General features: G+C 35.4%; 1 protein-coding gene across 1 annotated transcript; it reads right to left on the bottom strand.

Moving 5' to 3' along the window:
* Positions 1-3,684: 3,684 nt before the first annotated feature.
* LOC144763191 (uncharacterized) lies at positions 3,685-20,390 on the bottom strand. Its single transcript, XM_078648554.1, has 8 exons — positions 20,382-20,390; positions 16,778-16,860; positions 10,946-11,053; positions 9,668-9,775; positions 8,068-8,175; positions 6,790-6,897; positions 5,448-5,556; positions 3,685-4,793 (listed from the first exon to the last, which is right to left on the bottom strand). The coding sequence occupies exons 1-7, from the start codon at positions 20,388-20,390 to the stop codon at positions 5,451-5,453; spliced, it is 630 nt and encodes a 209-aa protein (XP_078504680.1). The 3' UTR covers positions 3,685-4,793; positions 5,448-5,450.
* Positions 20,391-20,703: the final 313 nt, after the last annotated feature.

The raw sequence follows: 20,703 nt of genomic DNA on the forward strand, positions 1-20,703 counted from the left end.
AAATCTCAATGCCTTCATTTCTTCCTCGTTGGAATATTGTAATGCTATTTATTTTAGCTCTCCATCTAGTCTTACGAGAAAGCTGCAATCGATCCAGTCATAGGTTATCCAGTGGTGTCCATCAAAACTCTTGCATTTCTCCCATCTGGGCACATCTCCACTGGCTACCAGCAAAGGAGAGAATTTTGTTCAAATCTCTCTGCTTGTCTAATCCCCTGATAGATCCCCTCTCAGTACTCTTTCACGCAGTACCTTCCTTCGGGTACACTGAGATCAGCTTCCCTTTGTTCCGTGGTGATTCCTAAGTTTTGTAGCAAGAATGTTTTGGTTTGTGCCTTTTCTTTTGCAGCCGGCCAAAGCTGGAACCTGCTTTTGCAGTTTGCTAGGGATTAACTAGATCTTCTCAGATTCAGGAAATGATTGAACGCCTTGCTGTTACCTCTCATTTACTGGATGGGTTATCTGTCAAGGTGATTGGGACATTTGCTATTGTACATGTTTTAGTGCCAAGATTCTCCAGTATCGGCGAATGTTGACGCTCTATAAAGCCAAACTACAAATAAATATATATATAGAAATATTGGTATTTATTTATTGTATGTGTATTGTTAAAGCACAGACATACACTCTGTTATTCAGACATCACATATAATATGCACACACCAATCATTATATTTGCACAGCCACCACTGTATGCAGAAACATCTGTCAGTGAGACAAACACCCAGTTATATTAATTCACTCACTAACAGACTAAATCAACCACCATGAAATGCTCACACACACTGTTGTACATCCACACAGAAACCATTGTACATTACTACATGAACCATCATACAACCACCATTTAAACACATCTCATTTTTAACTCAAAGAACTAGTAGGTTTCTGAGTTAAGATCGACTTAGTACAGCAGGGAGAAGGCAACAACTTAACTTGTGAATTTCATGTCTTTTTAGATTTCTTGTCAATGCCACCATTAACATAGTGTATATGCTATGCAGATAGTGGGATGTGCTATTTATTACCATTGTTCGTTATTGGTAGGGCTCGCGACTCCATGGAGGTATAAATCAATGACACATTGAGCAATAGTGACTGTGTAGTTTTGCACCATTTGAAGGATCTGCATGAAATTTGGCACTTATTGGTGCATTCTGTTGGTATACAACTGTTACCACGCATTTTTTACAACGCAATACCATAACCACGCATCTTTTACAACGCAAGTACTTTTACCACGCATACATTTACAACGCATACTTTTACAACGCATGTACTTTTACAACGCATGTACTTTTACAACGCATTTTGTATGTTTATTGTTTGTTAATGTAGTGTTCATTTAAAAGTAATTTATTTATAATTTTTTATGTCTTATTAGTATTTTTTTTAAATTACAATTTTAAATATTTGAGTATTTTGCGTTTATAAGATTAATTTTTTAAGTTATGCAAAGTAATATTTTTAAAAAATTATATGAGTATCTATGTATTGTTATTTGGTATATTAATTAATTTTTTTATTTTTTTTAAACATTTAATTAATTATTGATTAGAAATGATGTTATAATATAATATAAAAGAGTATTAATTGTGAAATATTATAATTATTATTTAATTATTACTTCTTTAAAAATAAAAATAATACAGTTTGTAAAGTATGTTTTAATATATGAATACATGAATTAAAAAATATATATTTTGAAAATGAATGCTAAGTAATATTTTAAAAAAAATATATGTGTATCTATATATTGGTATTTACTATTTGTTTTAATTATTTATTTAATTTTTTAAACATGTAAATTATTATTTTATGGAAATTATATTGAAATACATTTTTGAAGATTATTTTAATTTAACATTTTATTAAATTAATTATTTGATTTATAAATACTTAAATAAAAATAATATATAATTTAAATATTTTATATGACTTTTTAAAGTATTTTAAAAATAATTATAGTAGACATAACATTATTGTAAGTTTTGGTTCCCACGGTTTTACATTGATTTCTATGGATACAATTGTCCTTCATTTATTTTCATGACATTGGATATGGGTTCCGCGATACAGTAAAAGAATGAAGTACAGAAGAAGATAGAATTAGAAAAGAAGGAAGATGAATCAAGAAAACAGGTAAGGAGACAAAATAGTTAATTTATAAAACATATATTTAATTAAAAATATAACGATTAAATAAATGTACACAATATAATGTTGATAACATTTTATTGCAAATTTTATTAATTATAAAAAATGTATTAAAAAAAGAAGGTATTTTTTACAATTTATTACATATTGTTCTCGATTTTTTAAATTATTGTATCATATTTTAATAAATAATGTCATACTTTAACTTTTTATTAAATAAAGTAGTCCCTTTTTCATCGTTGCAGCAATCTATGATGTGAAGACGTAAACGTGTGCGTAAGCGGCCATTTTGAAGAGCATCATAGGAGGAAGCAGCTGGAAGCTGATCTGCGTCCAGGTAGGAAACATTTTATACTTTATTTTTAAGAAAATTTGTTAAAAAGGTATACATTTATTGTAAGGAAAGTATAAGTAGAGGTTGCTCTAAAAGTAAATGTTTACAAGTACGTAGAAATGTATGTCGCTACTCATATATCTAGAATATGCCTTTGTCGGGTTTGTGGTGAAAAAAGAAAGAAAAGTTTATTTCGTTTCCAAAAAGTTGTATTATATTACAAATATGTAACAATTTCATCATGTTTGTGATAAATGTTATTTTTTGGAAGGGTTTGGTCAAAAATGCAATTTTGAATGTATCGAACGATTTGGGAAAAGAAAAGAGAGAGAAAAACGTGGTTAGATAATTGTTGTAAAAAGCTTCTTAGGAAATAAACGATTGATTTTTCATTGTTTTAGGCAAATGGATTGTGTTTTTGGAGATTGTTTGTTTTATTTGAGAAAAAAAAAGAGTTTACGTACTTTAATTGGAATTGGTCGGTTTTTCAGATTTTAGGTTAAAAAATAAAGATGTTTTCTGTTTATTTTGGATACATTTTGGTCAGCGATTCTGATAGTTTAGATTGATAATGGTAATATTTGAGGAAATATTTCTATTTTTTATTGTTTTTGAAATATGTTGTATTGGAAAAAAACATTTCAAGAATATACAAGATTATTTGTGAACTTTAATACATGGAGAGCAATGAAGAAAACATTTTGGGAAAAATCTAAATTGAAAATGCTTAGTATTATAATTAGCATTTTTCTTAAAAATAGTTTATATTTTAAATACTCAATAAAAAAACAAATGATTTTTTAAAAATGCCAAATTGGTTTGGGCTAATAAAAAATATCCAATCTGATAAAAAATGTATTTTTAACACGTTTTTGAAATTGAAAATGTAAAAAAATTTCTACCATTTGCCAAGGGATAAGGATGGCAGAGCCACGCACAGCGTAAACTGTTGTAATAGTGCCAATAGTCGTTCTGACATTTCTTTTGTTTTTTGAGTAATTCGTGAGTTTAGACTACCTGTTAGAGTTTGAGAAATTCTCATTTCCTGAAAACTTTGCTCCTTCTTCAAAGTTTCCAAAAAAGAGTAGAAATTTGGATGGTGTTTTCCAATTACATGGTTGAAGGAGTTATGCCATACCTCTATGGCATTATTTGTTTTAGCCTCTCCCTGTAAGCAACTCAAATAGCAGTTCCACCACTCCACATGGAAACGTGGCTTCCTCCTGCGACCCGATCTGCTTGGGTGTCCAATCCATGTGTCTTCCATATAATTTAGAATGGGTGCCAATTTTTCTTCATTTGTAATGTAATAATCTGATTCTGTAATGGCAGTGTAGTATTCGTCTACACTTTCGGGAGGGACAAAACAAAGAGCAGTTAATTTTTTTAATTCAACTTGTAGTTTGCTGTCTGACGAATATTCTGTAACAAGGGGTGATTTTTGCAGTTTACGCCAGAATGCCTGGGAAAAATGGAAAAAACACCCCTGAATTTGGGTATCCGTGTACGTTTTGGTGATCACATTGATCATGCTCAATTCAAAATCCATAATTATTTTCCTAGGGCTTTGGTTAGTTTTTGATTTAATAACAGACAAAAATTCTGTGTATGTTGCAGAAGTTTTATCAGGCAGCAAACTATATACTAGGGGGATTACACTATTGTTAATTTTAGCATGTATTGTATAAATTTGGGTGAATGGATGAGGTGTGCTTTTAAACGTCCCATCCATCATCCAAATTTCACTACTTTCAAGTTTTACAAGGTTGCGGGGTGTACTAAAAATTAAAATACGTTTTTGAGGGTTTTCATTATCATGCAGAAGGAAAGGTTCATTAGAAAAATAAATTGTAAGTTCATGAGGTATAACTATGTCAGAAAAGGTATGCGGTGTATTAGTTTGTGTATTACTTGCCTGCTTTTGACGTTGAATAATTCTACGAAAATTATGGATGGTAGGCATATTACTAGCTATATGTGTAGGGAAATGCTGAGCAACCTCTCTTAAAATGGATCCTGTAGAATCATTTGAGGTGCTTGCAATTACTTTCATCTCGTTAACTGTTTCTCTTACATCAACCTCCATTGCAGAGGCAGAGTGGTTATGGTCAGTTGTTCTTACAATAATATCATCAACCGTAACCGCTCTGCCGCTGCAAAGGGTTGAAAAGTAATTCACGCACCTCCAATGATTCCTTGTTAAACTTATCCTTTCCTTACAATAAATGTAACCTGCATGATTCAGTAATCTGTTTCCCTTTCTGGACTTAATATAATTCGCAGTTGGATGAGTAGACATGTTCTAAAAAGAAAAAAATAGGATATTTAGTTATTTTTCTGTGTTTTTAAAATGTATCTTTTAAAAAAAGAAACAGTTTTCTTAATGTAGCAATTTTCAGAAGTAGGAATAGTAAGTAATATCTATATACTATCCAGCACTTACCCTAATGTAGCACTTAACTTGTTTTGTAATAGTACTTACTTGGAGTTGGAATAGTAAGTAATACCCCTACACTATCCAGCACTTTCCCTACTGCAGCACTTAACCAGAGTTGGAATAGTAAGTAATACCCTTACACTATCCAGCACTTTCCCTACTGCAGCACTTACCTGGAGTTGGAATAGTAAGCAATACCCCTACACTATCCAGCACTTTACTTACTGCAGCACTTAACCGGAGTTGGAATAGTAAGTAATACCCTTACACTATCCAACACTTTCTTTACTGCAGCACTTACCAAGAGTTGGAATAGTAATTAATACCTTTACACTATCCAGCACTTTATCCACTCTAGCACTTTCTTGATGTTGGAATTGTGAGTTTTATCCCTACACTATCTAACACTGAAATTAGAAAAAAAAAATCATATGTCTACAATTTTCAGCTTTTTATCTACTTGAGTTTTTGAATGGGTACTAATTGAAATGTTTTTCATGTCTCATGGTATTTATTTACCTTTTAGATTGCTGCTTGTATTTGTGGACTATTGTTGATAGCTTGTTTTTCAGTTTGATGGTTTCTTTGGATGTAGAATGTTTTTTTGAAGAAATATTGTTTTGTATTTCTAAAAAAGGGAAAAAGAAATGTTAATGTTTATTGTGCTTTTCGTTTGGAGTGAATACATTTTTTACTGAAAATTTTACACTGAAAACATATTTGTCATTGTAATTATAGTTGTCCTCTATCTGAGTGTGAAAAGAGAATTGACATGTTTAAACTATCCAGCACTTTCCTTAAAGCAGCACTTACTTGGAGTTGGAATAGTAACTAATACCCTTACACTATCCAGCACTTTCCCTACTGCAGCACTTACTCGGAGTTGGAATAGTAAGTAATACCCCTACACTATCCAGCACTTTATCCACTGCAGCACTTTCCTGGATTAAGAATAGTAAATAATACCCCTACACTATCCAGCACTTAATCTACTGCAGCACTTACTTGGAGTTGGAATAGTAAGTAATACCCCTAAACTATCCAGCACTTCCCCTACTGCAGCACTTACCTGGAGTTGGAATAGTAAGTAATACCCCTACACTATCCAGCACTTTCCCTACTGCAGCACTTACCCGGAGTTGGAATAGTAAGTAATACCCCTACACTATCCAGCACTTTCTGTACTGCAGCACTTACACAGAGTTGGAATAGTAAGTAATACCCCTACACTATCCAGCACTTTCCCTACTGCAGCACTTAACCGGAGTTGGAATAGTAAGTAATACCCTTACACTATCCAGCACTTTCTCCACTGCAGCACTTACCCAGAGTTGGAATAGTAAGTAATACCCTTACACTATCCAACACTTTCCCTACTGCAGCACTTACTCGGAGTTGGAATAGTAATTAATATTCTTACACTATCCAGCACTTTATCCACTGCAGCACTTTCCTGGATTAAGAATAGTAAGTAATACCCCTACACTATCCAGCGCTTAATCTACTGCAGCACTTATTGGAGTTGGAATAGTAAGTAATACCCCTACACTATCCAGCACTTTCCTTACTGCAGCACTTATCTGGAGTTGGAATAGTAAGTAATACCCCTACACTATCCAGCATTTTCCCTACTGCAGCACTTACCTGGAGTTGGAATATTAATTAATACCTTTACACTATCCAGCACTTTATCCACTCTAGCACTTTCCTGGTGTTGGAATTGTGAGTTTTATCCCTACACTATCTAACACTGAAATAAGAAAAGAAAATCATATGTCTACAATTTTCAGCTTTTTATCTACTTGAATTTTTTAATGGGTACTAATTGAAATGTTTTTCATGTCTCATGGTATTTATTTACCTTTTAGATTGCTGCTTGTATTTGTGGACTATTGTTGTTAGCTTGTTTTTCAGTTTGATGGTTTCTTTGGATGTAGAATGTTTTTTGAAGAAATATTGTTTTGTATTTCTAAAAAAGAGAAAAAGAAATGTTAATGTTTATTGTGCTTTTCGTTTGGTGTGAATACATTTTTTACTGAAAATTTTACACTGAAAAGATATTTGTCATTGTAATTTTAGTTGTCCTTTATCTGAGTGTGAAAAGAGAATTGACATGTTTAAACTATCCAATACTTTCCTTAAAGCAGCACTTACTTGGAGATGGAATAGTAACTAATACCCTTACACTATCCAGCACTTAACCTACTGCAGCACTTACCTGGAGTTGGAATAGTAATTAATACCCTTACACTATCCAGCACTTTCCCTACTGCAGCACTTACCCGGAGTTGGAATAGTAAGTAATACCCCTACACTATCCAGCACTTTCCTTACTGCAGCACTTACATGGAGTTGGAATAGTAAGTAATACCCCTACACTATCCAGCACTTTCCTTACTGCAGCACTTACCTGGAGTTGGAATAGTAAGTAATACCCCTACACTATCCAGCACTTTCCTTACTGCAGCACTTACTTGGAGTTGGAATAGTAAGTAATAACCCTACACTATCCAGCACTTTCTCTACTACTGCATTTACCCAGAGTTGGAATAGTAACTAATACCCTTACACTATTCAGCACTTTCTCCACTGCAGCACTTACCCAGAGTTGGAATAGTAAGTAATACCCTTACACTTTCCAACACTTTCCCTACTGCAGCACTTACTCGGAGTTGGAATAGTAATTAATACTCTTACACTATCCAGCACTTTATCCACTGCAGCACTTTCCTGGATTAAGAATAGTAAGAAATACCCCTACACTATCCAGCACTTAATCTACTGCAGCACTTACTTGGAGTTGGAATAGTAAGTAATACCCCTACACTATCCAGCACTTTCCTTACTGCAGCACTTAACTGGAGTTGGAATAGTAAGTAATACCCCTACACTATCCAGCACTTTCCCTACTGCAGCACTTACCTGGAGTTGGAATAGTAATTAATACCTTTACACTATCCAGCACTTTATCCACTCTAGCACTTTCTTGGTGTTGGAATTGTGAGTTTTATCCCTACACTATCTAACACTGAAATTAGAAAAGAAAATCATATGTCTACAATTTTCAGCTTTTTATCTACTTGAGTTTTTTAATGGGTACTAATTGAAATGTTTTTCATGTCTCATGGTATTTATTTACCTTTTAGATTGCTGCTTGTATTTTTGGACTATTGTTGTTAGTTTGTTTTTCAGTTTGATGGTTTCTTTGGATGTAGAATGTTTTTTGAAGAAATATTGTTTTGTATTTCTAAAAAAGAGAAAAAGAAATGTTAATGTTTATTGTGCTTTTCGTTTGGTGTGAATACATTTTTTACTGAAAATTTTACACTGAAAACATAATTGTCATTGTAATTATAGTTGTCCTTTATCAGAGTGTGAAAAGAGAATTGACATGTTTAAACTATCCAATACTTTCCTTAAAGCAGCACTTACTTGGAGATGGAATAGTAACTAATACCCTTACACTATCCAGCACTTAACCTACTGCAGCACTTACCCCTGGAGTTGGAATAGTAATTAATACCCTTACACTATCCAGCACTTTCCCTACTGCAGCACTTACCCGGAGTTTGAATAGTAAGTAATACCCCTACACTATCCAGCACTTTCCTTACTGCAGCACTTACCTGGAGTTGGAATAGTAAGTAATACCCCTACACTATCCAGCACTTTCCATACTGCAGCACTTACCTGGAGTTGGAATAGTAAGTAATACCCCTACACTATCCAGCACTTTCCTTACTGCAGCACTTACTTGGAGTTGGAATAGTAAGTAATAACCCTACACTATCCAGCACTTTCTCTACTACTGCATTTACCCAGAGTTGGAATAGTAACTAATACCCTTACATTATTCAGCACTTTCCCTACTGCAGCACTTACTCGGAGTTGGAATAGTAATTAATACTCTTACATTATCCAGCACTTTCCCTACTGCAGCACTTACCTGGAGTTGGAATAGTAAGTAATACCCCTACACTATCCAACACTTTATCCACTGCAGCACTTTCCCAGAGTTGGAATAGTAACTAATACCCTTACACTATCCAACACTTTCCCTACTGCAGCACTTACTCGGAGTTGGAATAGTAAGTAATACCACTACACTATCCAGCACTGTATCCACTGCAGCACTTTCCTGGATTAAGAATAGTAAGTAATACCCCTACACTATCCAGCACTTAATCTACTGCAGCATTTACTTGGAGTTGGAATAGTAATTAATACCCTTACACTATCCAGCACTTTCCCTACTGCAGCACTTAACTGGAGTTGGAATAGTAAGTAATACCCCTACACTATCCAGCACTTTCCTTACTGCAGAACTTAGTACGAGTTGGATTAGTAAGTAATACCCCTATACTATCCAGCACTTTTTCTACTGCAGCACTTACATAGAGTTGGAATAATAAGTAATACCCCTACACTATCCAGCACTTTCTCTACTGCAGCACTTAACCGGAGTTGGAATAGTAAGTAATACCCTTACACTATCCAGCACTTTCACTACTGCAGCACTTACCAAGAGTTGGAATAGTAATTAATACCTTTACACTATCCAGCACTTTATCCACTCTAGCACTTTCCTGGTGTTGGAATTGTGAGTTTTATCCCTACACTATCTAACACTGAAATAAGAAAAGAAAATCATATGTCTACAATTTTCAGCTTTTTATCTACTTGAGTTTTTTAATGGGTACTAATTGAAATGTTTTTCATGTCTCATGGTATTTATTTACCTTTTAGATTGCTGCTTGTATTTGTGGACTATTGTTGTTAGCTTGTTTTTCAGGTTGATGGTTTCTTTGGATGTAGAATGTTTTTTGAAGAAATATTGTTTTGTATTTCTAAAAAAGAGAAAAAGAAATGTTAATGTTTATTGTGCTTTTCGTTTGGTGTGAATACATTTTTTACTGAAAATTTTACACTGAAAAGATATTTGTCATTGTAATTTTAGTTGTCCTTTATCTGAGTGTGAAAAGAGAATTGACATGTTTAAACTATCCAATACTTTCCTTAAAGCAGCACTTACTTGGAGATGGAATAGTAACTAATACCCTTACACTATCCAGCACTTAACCTACTGCACCACTTACCTGGAGTTGGAATAGTAATTAATACCCTTACACTATCCAGCACTTTCCCTACTGCAGCACTTACCCGGAGTTGGAATAGTAAGTAATACCCCTACACTATCCAGCACTTTCCTTACTGCAGCACTTACATGGAGTTGGAATAGTAAGTAATACCCCTACACTATCCAGCACTTTCCTTACTGCAGCACTTACCTGGAGTTGGAATAGTAAGTAATACCCCTACACTATCCAGCACTTTCCTTACTGCAGCACTTACTTGGAGTTGGAATAGTAAGTAATAACCCTACACTATCCAGCACTTTCTCTACTACTGCATTTACCCAGAGTTGGAATAGTAACTAATACCCTTACACTATTCAGCACTTTCTCCACTGCAGCACTTACCCAGAGTTGGAATAGTAAGTAATACCCTTACACTTTCCAACACTTTCCCTACTGCAGCACTTACTCGGAGTTGGAATAGTAATTAATACTCTTACACTATCCAGCACTTTATCCACTGCAGCACTTTCCTGGATTAAGAATAGTAAGAAATACCCCTACACTATCCAGCACTTAATCTACTGCAGCACTTACTTGGAGTTGGAATAGTAAGTAATACCCCTACACTATCCAGCACTTTCCTTACTGCAGCACTTAACTGGAGTTGGAATAGTAAGTAATACCCCTACACTATCCAGCACTTTCCCTACTGCAGCACTTACCTGGAGTTGGAATAGTAATTAATACCTTTACACTATCCAGCACTTTATCCACTCTAGCACTTTCTTGGTGTTGGAATTGTGAGTTTTATCCCTACACTATCTAACACTGAAATTAGAAAAGAAAATCATATGTCTACAATTTTCAGCTTTTTATCTACTTGAGTTTTTTAATGGGTACTAATTGAAATGTTTTTCATGTCTCATGGTATTTATTTACCTTTTAGATTGCTGCTTGTATTTTTGGACTATTGTTGTTAGTTTGTTTTTCAGTTTGATGGTTTCTTTAGATGTAGAATGTTTTTTGAAGAAATATTGTTTTGTATTTCTAAAAAAGAGAAAAAGAAATGTTAATGTTTATTGTGCTTTTCGTTTGGTGTGAATACATTTTTTACTGAAAATTTTACACTGAAAACATAATTGTCATTGTAATTATAGTTGTCCTTTATCTGAGTGTGAAAAGAGAATTGACATGTTTAAACTATCCAATACTTTCCTTAAAGCAGCACTTACTTGGAGATGGAATAGTAACTAATACCCTTACACTATCCAACACTTAACCTACTGCAGCACTTACCCCTGGAGTTGGAATAGTAATTAATACCCTTACACTATCCAGCACTTTCCCTACTGCAGCATTTACCCGGAGTTTGAATAGTAAGTAATACCCCTACACTATCCAGCACTTTCCTTACTGCAGCACTTACCTGGAGTTGGAATAGTAAGTAATACCCCTACACTATCCAGCACTTTCCTTACTGCAGCACTTACCTGGAGTTGGAATAGTAAGTAATACCCCTACACTATCCAGCACTTTCCTTACTGCAGCACTTACTTGGAGTTGGAATAGTAAGTAATAACCCTACACTATCCAGCACTTTCTCTACTACTGCATTTACCCAGAGTTGGAATAGTAACTAATACCCTTACATTATTCAGCACTTTCCCTACTGCAGCACTTACTCGGAGTTGGAATAGTAATTAATACTCTTACATTATCCAGCACTTTCCCTACTGCAGCACTTACCTGGAGTTGGAATAGTAAGTAATACCCCTACACTATCCAACACTTTATCCACTGCAGCACTTTCCCAGAGTTGGAATAGTAACTAATACCCTTACACTATCCAACACTTTCCCTACTGCAGCACTTACTCGGAGTTGGAATAGTAAGTAATACCACTACACTATCCAGCACTTTATCCACTGCAGCACTTTCCTGGATTAAGAATAGTAAGTAATACCCCTACACTATCCAGCACTTAATCTACTGCAGCACTTACTTGGAGTTGGAATAGTAATTAATACCCTTACACTATCCAGCACTTTCCCTACTGCAGCACTTAACTGGAGTTGGAATAGTAAGTAATACCCCTACACTATCCAGCACTTTCCTTACTGCAGAACTTAGTACGAGTTGGATTAGTAAGTAATACCCCTATACTATCCAGCACTTTTTCTACTGCAGCACTTACATAGAGTTGGAATAGTAAGTAATACCCCTACACTATCCAGCACTTTCTCTACTGCAGCACTTAACCGGAGTTGGAATAGTAAGTAATACCCTTACACTATCCAGCACTTTCACTACTGCAGCACTTACCAAGAGTTGGAATAGTAATTAATACCTTTACACTATCCAGCACTTTATCCACTCCAGCACTTTCTTGGTGTTTGAATTGTGAGTTTTACCCCTACACTATCTAACACTGAAATTAGAAAAGAAAATCATATGTCTACAATTTTCAGCTTTTTATCTACTTGAGTTTTTGAATGGGTACGAATATAAATGTTTTTCATGTCTCATGGTATTTATTTACCTTTTAGATTGCTGCTTGTATTTGTGGACTATTGTTGTAAGCTTGTTTTTCAGTTTGATGGTTTCTTTGGATGTAGAATGTTTTTTTGAAGAAATATTGTTTTGTATTTCTAAAAAAGGGAAAAAGAAATGTTAATGTTTATTGTGCTTTTCGTTTGGTGTGAATACCTTTTTTACTGAAACTTTTACACTGAAAACATATTTGTCATTGTAATTATAGTTGTCCTTTATCTGAGTGTGAAAAGAGAATTGACATGTTTACACTATCCAGCACTTTCCTTAAAGCAGCACTTACTTGGAGTTGGAATAGTAACTAATACCCTTACACTATCCAGCACTTTCCCTACTGCAGCACTTACTCGGAGTTGGAATAGTAAATAATACCCCTACAATATCCAGCACTTTACCACTGCAGCACTTTCCTGGATTAAGAATAGTAAGTAATACCCCTACACTATCCAGCACTTTCCCTACTGCAGCACTTACTTGGAGTTGGAATAGTAAGTAATACCCATACACTATCCAGCACTTACCCTACTGCAGCACGTACTCTTAGTTGGAATAGTAATTAATACCCTTACATTATCCAGCACTTTTCCTACTGCAGCACTTAACTGGAGTTGGAATAGTAATTAATACTCTTACACTATCCAGCACTTTCACTACTGCAGCACTTACCTGGAGTTGGAATAGTAATTAATACCCTTACACTATCCAGCACTTTTCCTACTGCAGCATTTAAATGGAGTTGGAATAGTAATTAATACTCTTACACTATCCAGCACTTTTCCTACTGCAGCACTTACATGGAGTTTGAATAGTAAGTTATAGCCCTACAATATCCAGCACTTTATCTACTGTAGCACTTATTTAGAGTTGGAATAGTAAGTAATACACCTACACTACCCAGCACTTTCTCCACTGCAGCACTTACTCAGAGTTGGAATAGTAACTAATACCCTTACACTATCCAACACTTTACCTACTGCAGCACTTACCTGGAGTTGGAATAGTAAGTAATACCCCTACACTATCCAGCACTTACCCTACTGCAGCACTTACTCGGAGTTGGAATAGTAATTAATACCCCTACATTATCCAGCACTTTTCCTACTGCAGCAATTAACTGGACTTGGAATGGTAATTAATACTCTTATACTATCCAGCACTTTCACTACTGCAGCACTTACCTGGAGTTGGAATAGTAATTAATACCCTTACACTATCCTGCACTTTTCCTACTGCAGCACTTAAATTGAGTTGGAATAGTAATTAATACTCTTACACTATCCAGCACTTTTCCTACTGCAGCACTTACCTGGAGTTTGAATAGTAAGTTATAGCCCTACAATATCCAGCACTTTATCTACTGTAGCAGTTATTTGGAGTTGGAATAGTAAGTAATAACCCTACACTATCCAGCACTTTCTGCACTGCAGCAATTACCCAGAGTTGGAATAGTAACTAATACCCTTACACTATCCAACACTTTACCTACTGCAGCACTTACTTGGAGTTTGAATAGTAACTAATACCACTACACTATCCAGCACTTTATCCACTGCAGCACTTTCCTGGATTACGAATAGTAAGTAATACCCCTACACTATCCAGCACTTAATCTACTGCAGCACTTACTTGGAGTTGGAATAGTAAGTAATACCCCTACACTATCCAGCACTTTCCCTACTGCAGCACTTACCTGGAGTTGGAATAGTAAGTAATACCCCTACACTATCCAGCACTTTCACTACTGCAGCAGTTAATCGGAGTTGGAATAGTAAGTAATACCCCTACATTATCCAGCACTTTCCGTACTGCAGCACTTAACTGGAGTTGGAATAGTAAGTAATACCCCTATACTATCCAGCACTTTTTCTACTGCAGCACTTACACAGAGTTGGAATAGTAAGAAATACCCCTACACTATCCAGCACTTTCCCTACTGCAGCACTTAACTGGAGTTGCAATAGTAAGTAATACCCCTACACTATCCAGCACTTTATCTACTGCAGCACTTAACTGGAGTTGGAATAGTAAGTAATAACCCTACACTATCCAGCACTTTCTGCACTGCAGCAATTACCCAGAGTTGGAATAGTAACTAATACCCTTACACTATCCAACACTTTACCTACTGCAGCACTTACTCGGAGTTTGATTAGTAACTAATACCACTACACTATCCAGCACTTTATCCACTGCAGCACTTTCCTGGATTAAGAATGGTAAGTAATACCCCTACACTATCCAGCACTTAATCTACTGCAGCACTTACTTGGAGTTGGAATAGTAATTAATACCCTTACACTATCCAACACTTTCCCTACTGCAGCACTTAACTGGAGTTGGAATAGTAAGTAATACCCCTACACTATCCAGCACTTTCCTTACTGCAGAACTTAGTACGAGTTGGATTAGTAAGTAATACCCCTATACTATCCAGAACTTTTTCTACTGCAGCACTTACACAGAGTTGGAATAGTAAGTAATACCCCTACACTATCCAGCATTTTCTCTACTGCAGCACTTAACCGGAGTTGGAATAGTAAGTAATACCCTTACACTATCCAGCACTTTCTCTACTGCAGCACTTACCAAGAGTTGGAATAGTAATTAATACCTTTACACTATCCAGCACTTTATCCACTCCAGCACTTTCTTGGTGTTGGAATTGTGAGTTTTATCCCTACACTATCTAACACTGAAATTAGAAAAGAAAATCATATGTCTACAATTTTCAGCTTTTTATCTACTTGAGTTTTTGAATGGGTACGCATATAAATGTTTTTCATGTCTCATGGTATTTATTTACCTTTTAGATTGCTGCTTGTATTTGTGGACTATTGTTGTTAGCTTGTTTTTCAGTTTGATGGTTTCTTTGGATGTAGAATGTTTTTTTGAAGAAATATTGTTTTGTATTTCTAAAAAAGGGAAAAAGAAATGTTAATGTTTATTGTGCTTTTCGTTTGGTGTGAATACATTTTTAACTGAAAATGTTACACTGAAAACATATTTGTCATTGTAATTATAGTTGTCCTTTATCTGAGTGTGAAAAGAGAATTGACATGTTTACACTATCCAGCACTTTCCTTAAAGCAGCACTTACTTGGAGTTGGAATAGTAACTAATACCCTTACACTATCCAGCACTTTCCCTACTGCAGCACTTACCCGGAGTTGGAATAGTAAATAATACCCCTACACTATCCAGCACTTTATCCACTGCAGCACTTTCCTGGATTAAGAATAGTAAGTAATACCCCTACACTATCCAGCACTTAATCTACTGCAGCACTTACTTGGAGTTGGAATAGTAAGTAATACCCCTACACTATCCAGCACTTTCCCTACTGCAGCACTTACCTGGAGTTGGAATAGTAAGTAATACCCCTACACTATCCAGCACTTACCCTACTGCAGCACTTACTCGGAGTTGGAATAGTAATTAATACCCTTACATTATCCAGCACTTTTCCTACTGCAGCACTTAACTGGAGTTGGAATAGTAATTAATACTCTTACACTATCCAGCACTTTCACTACTGCAGCACTTACCTGCAGTTGGAATAGTAATTAATACCCTTACACTATCCAGCACTTTTCCTACTGCAGCACTTAAATGGAGTTGGAATAGTAATTAATACTCTTACACTATCCAGCACTTTTCCTACTGCAGCACTTACATGGAGTTTGAATAGTAAGTTATAGCCCTACAATATCCAGCACTTTATCTACTGTAGCACGTATTTAGAGTTGGAATAGTAAGTAATAAACCTACACTATCCAGCACTTTATCCACTGCAGCACTTACCCAGAGTTGGAATAGTAATTAATATCCTTACACTATCCAGCCCTTTCCCTACTACAGCACTTACCTGGAATTGGAATAGTAAGTAAAACCCCTACACTATCCAGCACTTTCCCTACTGCAGCACTTACCTGGAGTTGGAATAGTAAGTAATACCCCTACACTATCCAGCACTTTCCCTACTACAGCACTTACCTGGAGTTGGAATAGTAAGTAATACCCCTACACTATCCAGCACTTTTTCTACTGCAGCACTTACTTGGAGTTGAAATACTAAGTAAATCCCCTGTACTATCCAACACTTTCTCTACAGTAGCAATTACCTAGATTTGGAATAGTAAGTAATGTCTCTACAATATTCAGCACTTTCTCTACTGCAGCATTTGCGTAAAATGTGTTTTACGTGCAATTTTAGTTTTTTACCTTTCAGAATGAAGCTTTGTTTTCAGATTTTGTTTTTCTTGGCTGGACTTTGTTTCTTTAATTTCAAAGTTCAATTTGAGTTCCTAATAGATGGAAATAAATAATGTAAATTTTTACTATGTTGCTTTTAAGTATTTTCTGTTGTAGATTTACAGGAGATTACACTGTTTATTTATGTATAAGTAAATAGGAATGGAAATGTTTTTCAATTTGTAATGTATATATTTCCTACATTTTTCATTGCCATATTTGGAAAAATAGACTAGGAAATTATTTTTGGGTAATTAATATACTGTAATGTCTAAAAATATATATTATATTACCTTTTTTTGTGATGACGTTGAAATTCTCGAGGTCGGTAAAATTTAGTATTTATTCTAAAGTGAGGTCTCCTGATAAAAGTAGAAAAAATATGTCTATTAATTTATTTATTTACGTCTGATATGTTTAGAAATCTTGTATAAAAAGTCTGAAATGTACCTTCAAATTATTTTTGCACAGTAGGTTTGGCAAATTAAGGTTCTTTAATTTATTGGATAAACGTATTTTGTGTCAAAGCTTGCAGTTGTTCGACTATTAAAAAAAAAATATATAGACATATTATATCAAAATATTTAACTTTAATAAATTATTTTCATTTTATTTAAATAAATCCATTTTTGAATTGGTATTTCTCGGTTTAATAAATGTCGGGTTTTCTTAATATGTATAAACGTTTCTTTAATTCTAATATATGTTTTGGGAAAAATATATATTTTCAAATAATATTACATATATTTTGGATAATTTATTAATGAATTGGTTTAAAATGTCGTTATATATTTAAGTTACTTACTTGTAATACGTTAAATAATTCTCCGGAGTTTTGCTTTTGCTTTTGCTTTTATAAAGGTGATAAGGTCAGAGAGTCAGGTTTGGCGTCTGGTCACTCTGGTAGTTGAGGATCAACTGCCTTTAAAATGGTGTCAGTCTCGTATTTATATGTTTGGGTTACTGCTTGAGTTTTTTTTTAAAAAGATAGCGTTGGTATGTACATTTTATATACGTTTTATTTCTGTGTAAACTTATATTTTAAAACTTTGTTCAAAGATTTGTAAATAGTTTTTTCGATCCGTTTTGGCATCCATTTTGTAAGTAGTGTTGTGGTATTATTTGATTGAAATAGTTGTAGTACTATCGTTTGACTTACTTATTAAAAATGGCCATTGTTTCACAGTACGTTTCTTATTGAATTTGATGGCTTTAAATTATTAATTATAATTTTTTCAATATATATGTAGTATAATTTTTTTCTGGATTTGTTGTGTATGTAATAAGTTCAATTTTTATGAAAATTTGAGTATTTATTTAAATACTCGAGTATTAATTTTAATACTCGAGTATTAATTTTAAAAAGGTCGGATATTTGGTTATTACGTTGTAGTTTTGTTTACATTTTTTAATACACTTCCCCACCCAAAACCCCTATTTTCCCTGCATCCCGTTCCAGGTTTTATTGTACAAAATAAAAAATATATATATTTGATTTGCGTGGTAATGGTATGTAATAAGTTCCATTTTTATGAAAATTTGAGTATTTATTTAAATACTAGAGTATTAATTTTAATACTCGAGCATTAATTAAAAAAAAAAAGGTCGGATATTTGGTTATTACGTTGTAGTTTTATTTACATTTTTTAATACACTTCCCCACCCAAAACCCCTATTTTCCCCGCATCCCGTTCCAGGTTTTATTGTACAAAATAAAAAATATATATATTTGATTTGCGTTGTAATGGTATGCGTGGTAAATGTTTTCGTTGTAATAGTACTTTTCTATTTATTCTGCTATATTGCGTTGTAATCGTACTCGTTGTAACAACATGCGTTGTAATAGTAATTGCGTGGTAAAAAATGCGTTGTAAAAGTATACGTTGTAAAAGTACGCGTGGTAACGTCATATATCCCATTCTGTTAGTCGGTTTGTCAGCTTGGTGCAAATCTGTTTGGTGGGGAATTACAGGATAGAGTAAAAAGCTGCATTTTACTTTTGAGCTCCAAAAAGAAACTTTGCTCGTGCCTAAAGCAAAAACATCTGAATAGAATTACCCTAAACATGGCCTGAAACTAGAATCTTATTTTTTTTTAAAGTGCCTTTGAATGGGTTGGTATGAACTCATTCAGTAGCTTTTGAGATATTTACATTCCAAACATTTGTCAGCAAGCTCAAAAGGTTAATCAGGCAAGGGTTTTTTAAACTGACTCTGCATGGATCTGCATCTTAGGAGAGATTGAGGCCCCAAAATGTTGAAAAATAAACACAGCTCACTTGATGAGGTCAAGCAAGATCTATGAGGTCATGGAACATTCTAGGATCCAAGCCATTGGATTGCCTGGCAGCACTTGCGTTTTTTTGTTATAGTGTGTGCCTTTGGATGCCAGGAAACAAAGTATTTGACCAGGTGGTAGGTGACATAGAGAGTACAAGGCGGCTGACCGAGTATTCCCTGACCCCAGAGAGGATGTAGGTGGGCCCAGAAGTCAAATTCTGTTCCAAATATTAAAAAGCCCATGTTTTTCACACAGGATTTGAGGACCTGGATTAGGGACCACAAATCCACAAATGTGTGGATAGATGAGCAAGTATTTTGAAAACGTGGCCAAATGTAGCACCCTTCACTGATCATGGCTGAAGACCGTGCATAGCAAAGATTGGCCATCCAGGAGATTTGGAGCTGGGCCTTGCAACCCTGCTCTTCAGGGCCGTTAGTCATGTGTAGAGTTAGCGTCCAATGTACGGTTGGGAGGAGGGCTTGGCTGTAGGTAGCCCCCACTGTGGACAAAGGCACTGTGTAGAGGCAATTGGCCAGCCATTAATTTGGCAAGAGGCCTTGCCATTGTCAGGGCACTCTGGCAAAGTCCTGCTGTACGTGTCCAGAAGACATGCTCAGCCGAGGCTACACACCCATGCTGGGCTGGATGTAGGGTCTAGCCAGCACATGGGCAAAGAACATCCACAGCACACATTCATCTTCAGAGGCTTGGGCCCTGGGTCTGTAGGTCAGGTCCTTCAGTCAACCCCTGGTGGATCATGGCAGAGGTTGGTTCCGCTTCCTTGGTTGGGTTACAGGCAACCCCCGCTGGGCACAGCCAAAAGCCATGCAAAACTTGGGTTGGTTGCACATGCTGAGTGGGTGCAAGGCCTGGACCTGTGGCCAATCCTTGACAAGGAGATTTTTAATGAACAGGAAATAGATCAAGTTTGAGAGATTTTACCCTCTCACTCTACCCACAAGTACAACCATATGAGTCAACTATGTTGCTGACATGCACACAGTATGATTAGTATTGATGGTGAACGTGGTTTCAGGTTTTGCTCAGAAACAACCTTCGAGCTACATGATTCCATTAGCCAATTGCCTTGAGAAAATAATGCATTGACTTAAAGACTCTAAAACATCAAGTAGGCATAATTTTAAGCCACAATGGCACTGTTTCCCATGGCAGCTCAAAGTCACACTAGGTGCAGACTTTTGCTGCTTCCAGTGGAGCTAAGATCCCTTGCCCATAGTATAACAAGTGAAACACTCATGACAGATTTAAATCACTATGCATTTTTACTAACCTTAACCATAGTTATGTGTGGGAAAGGCACTTAAACTCTGACTCTGCCTTGTACGTAATACAGATGAACCTCAAATGTATGCAATTTTTCGTTGGACAAACATTATATATATCTACTTGGCTAGTATAGAAACTGTGGGGGGCGTGAGAGCAATTTTGTAAGCTCCTGGGACCTTGAACATCGTCATTTTAAGGTAGACGCGCGGAAGCGGATTCGTGATATCGCGACCGCCATTTTGTTTCCGTGAATCGCGCAGAGAGGTCTTACATCTCCTTCAATTCGGCGGTAATTAATGGCGCTTCCAATTTTCATACACTGCTAA

Source organism: Lissotriton helveticus, chromosome 1_1 (assembly GCF_964261635.1).
Source record: "Lissotriton helveticus chromosome 1_1, aLisHel1.1, whole genome shotgun sequence".
Lineage (NCBI taxonomy): Eukaryota > Metazoa > Chordata > Amphibia > Caudata > Salamandridae > Lissotriton > Lissotriton helveticus.

Excerpts from the sequence above, each read along its gene's own strand:
- LOC144763191 (XM_078648554.1), bottom strand. Across the intron at positions 11,054-16,777 it reads ACAAAGCTTCATTCTGAAAG|AAATACAAAACAATATTTCT; the intron begins GTAAAAAACTAA and ends TCTCTTTTTTAG. Across the intron at positions 6,898-8,067 it reads TACAAGCAGCAATCTAAAAG|AAATACAAAACAATATTTCT; the intron begins GTAAATAAATAC and ends TCTCTTTTTTAG.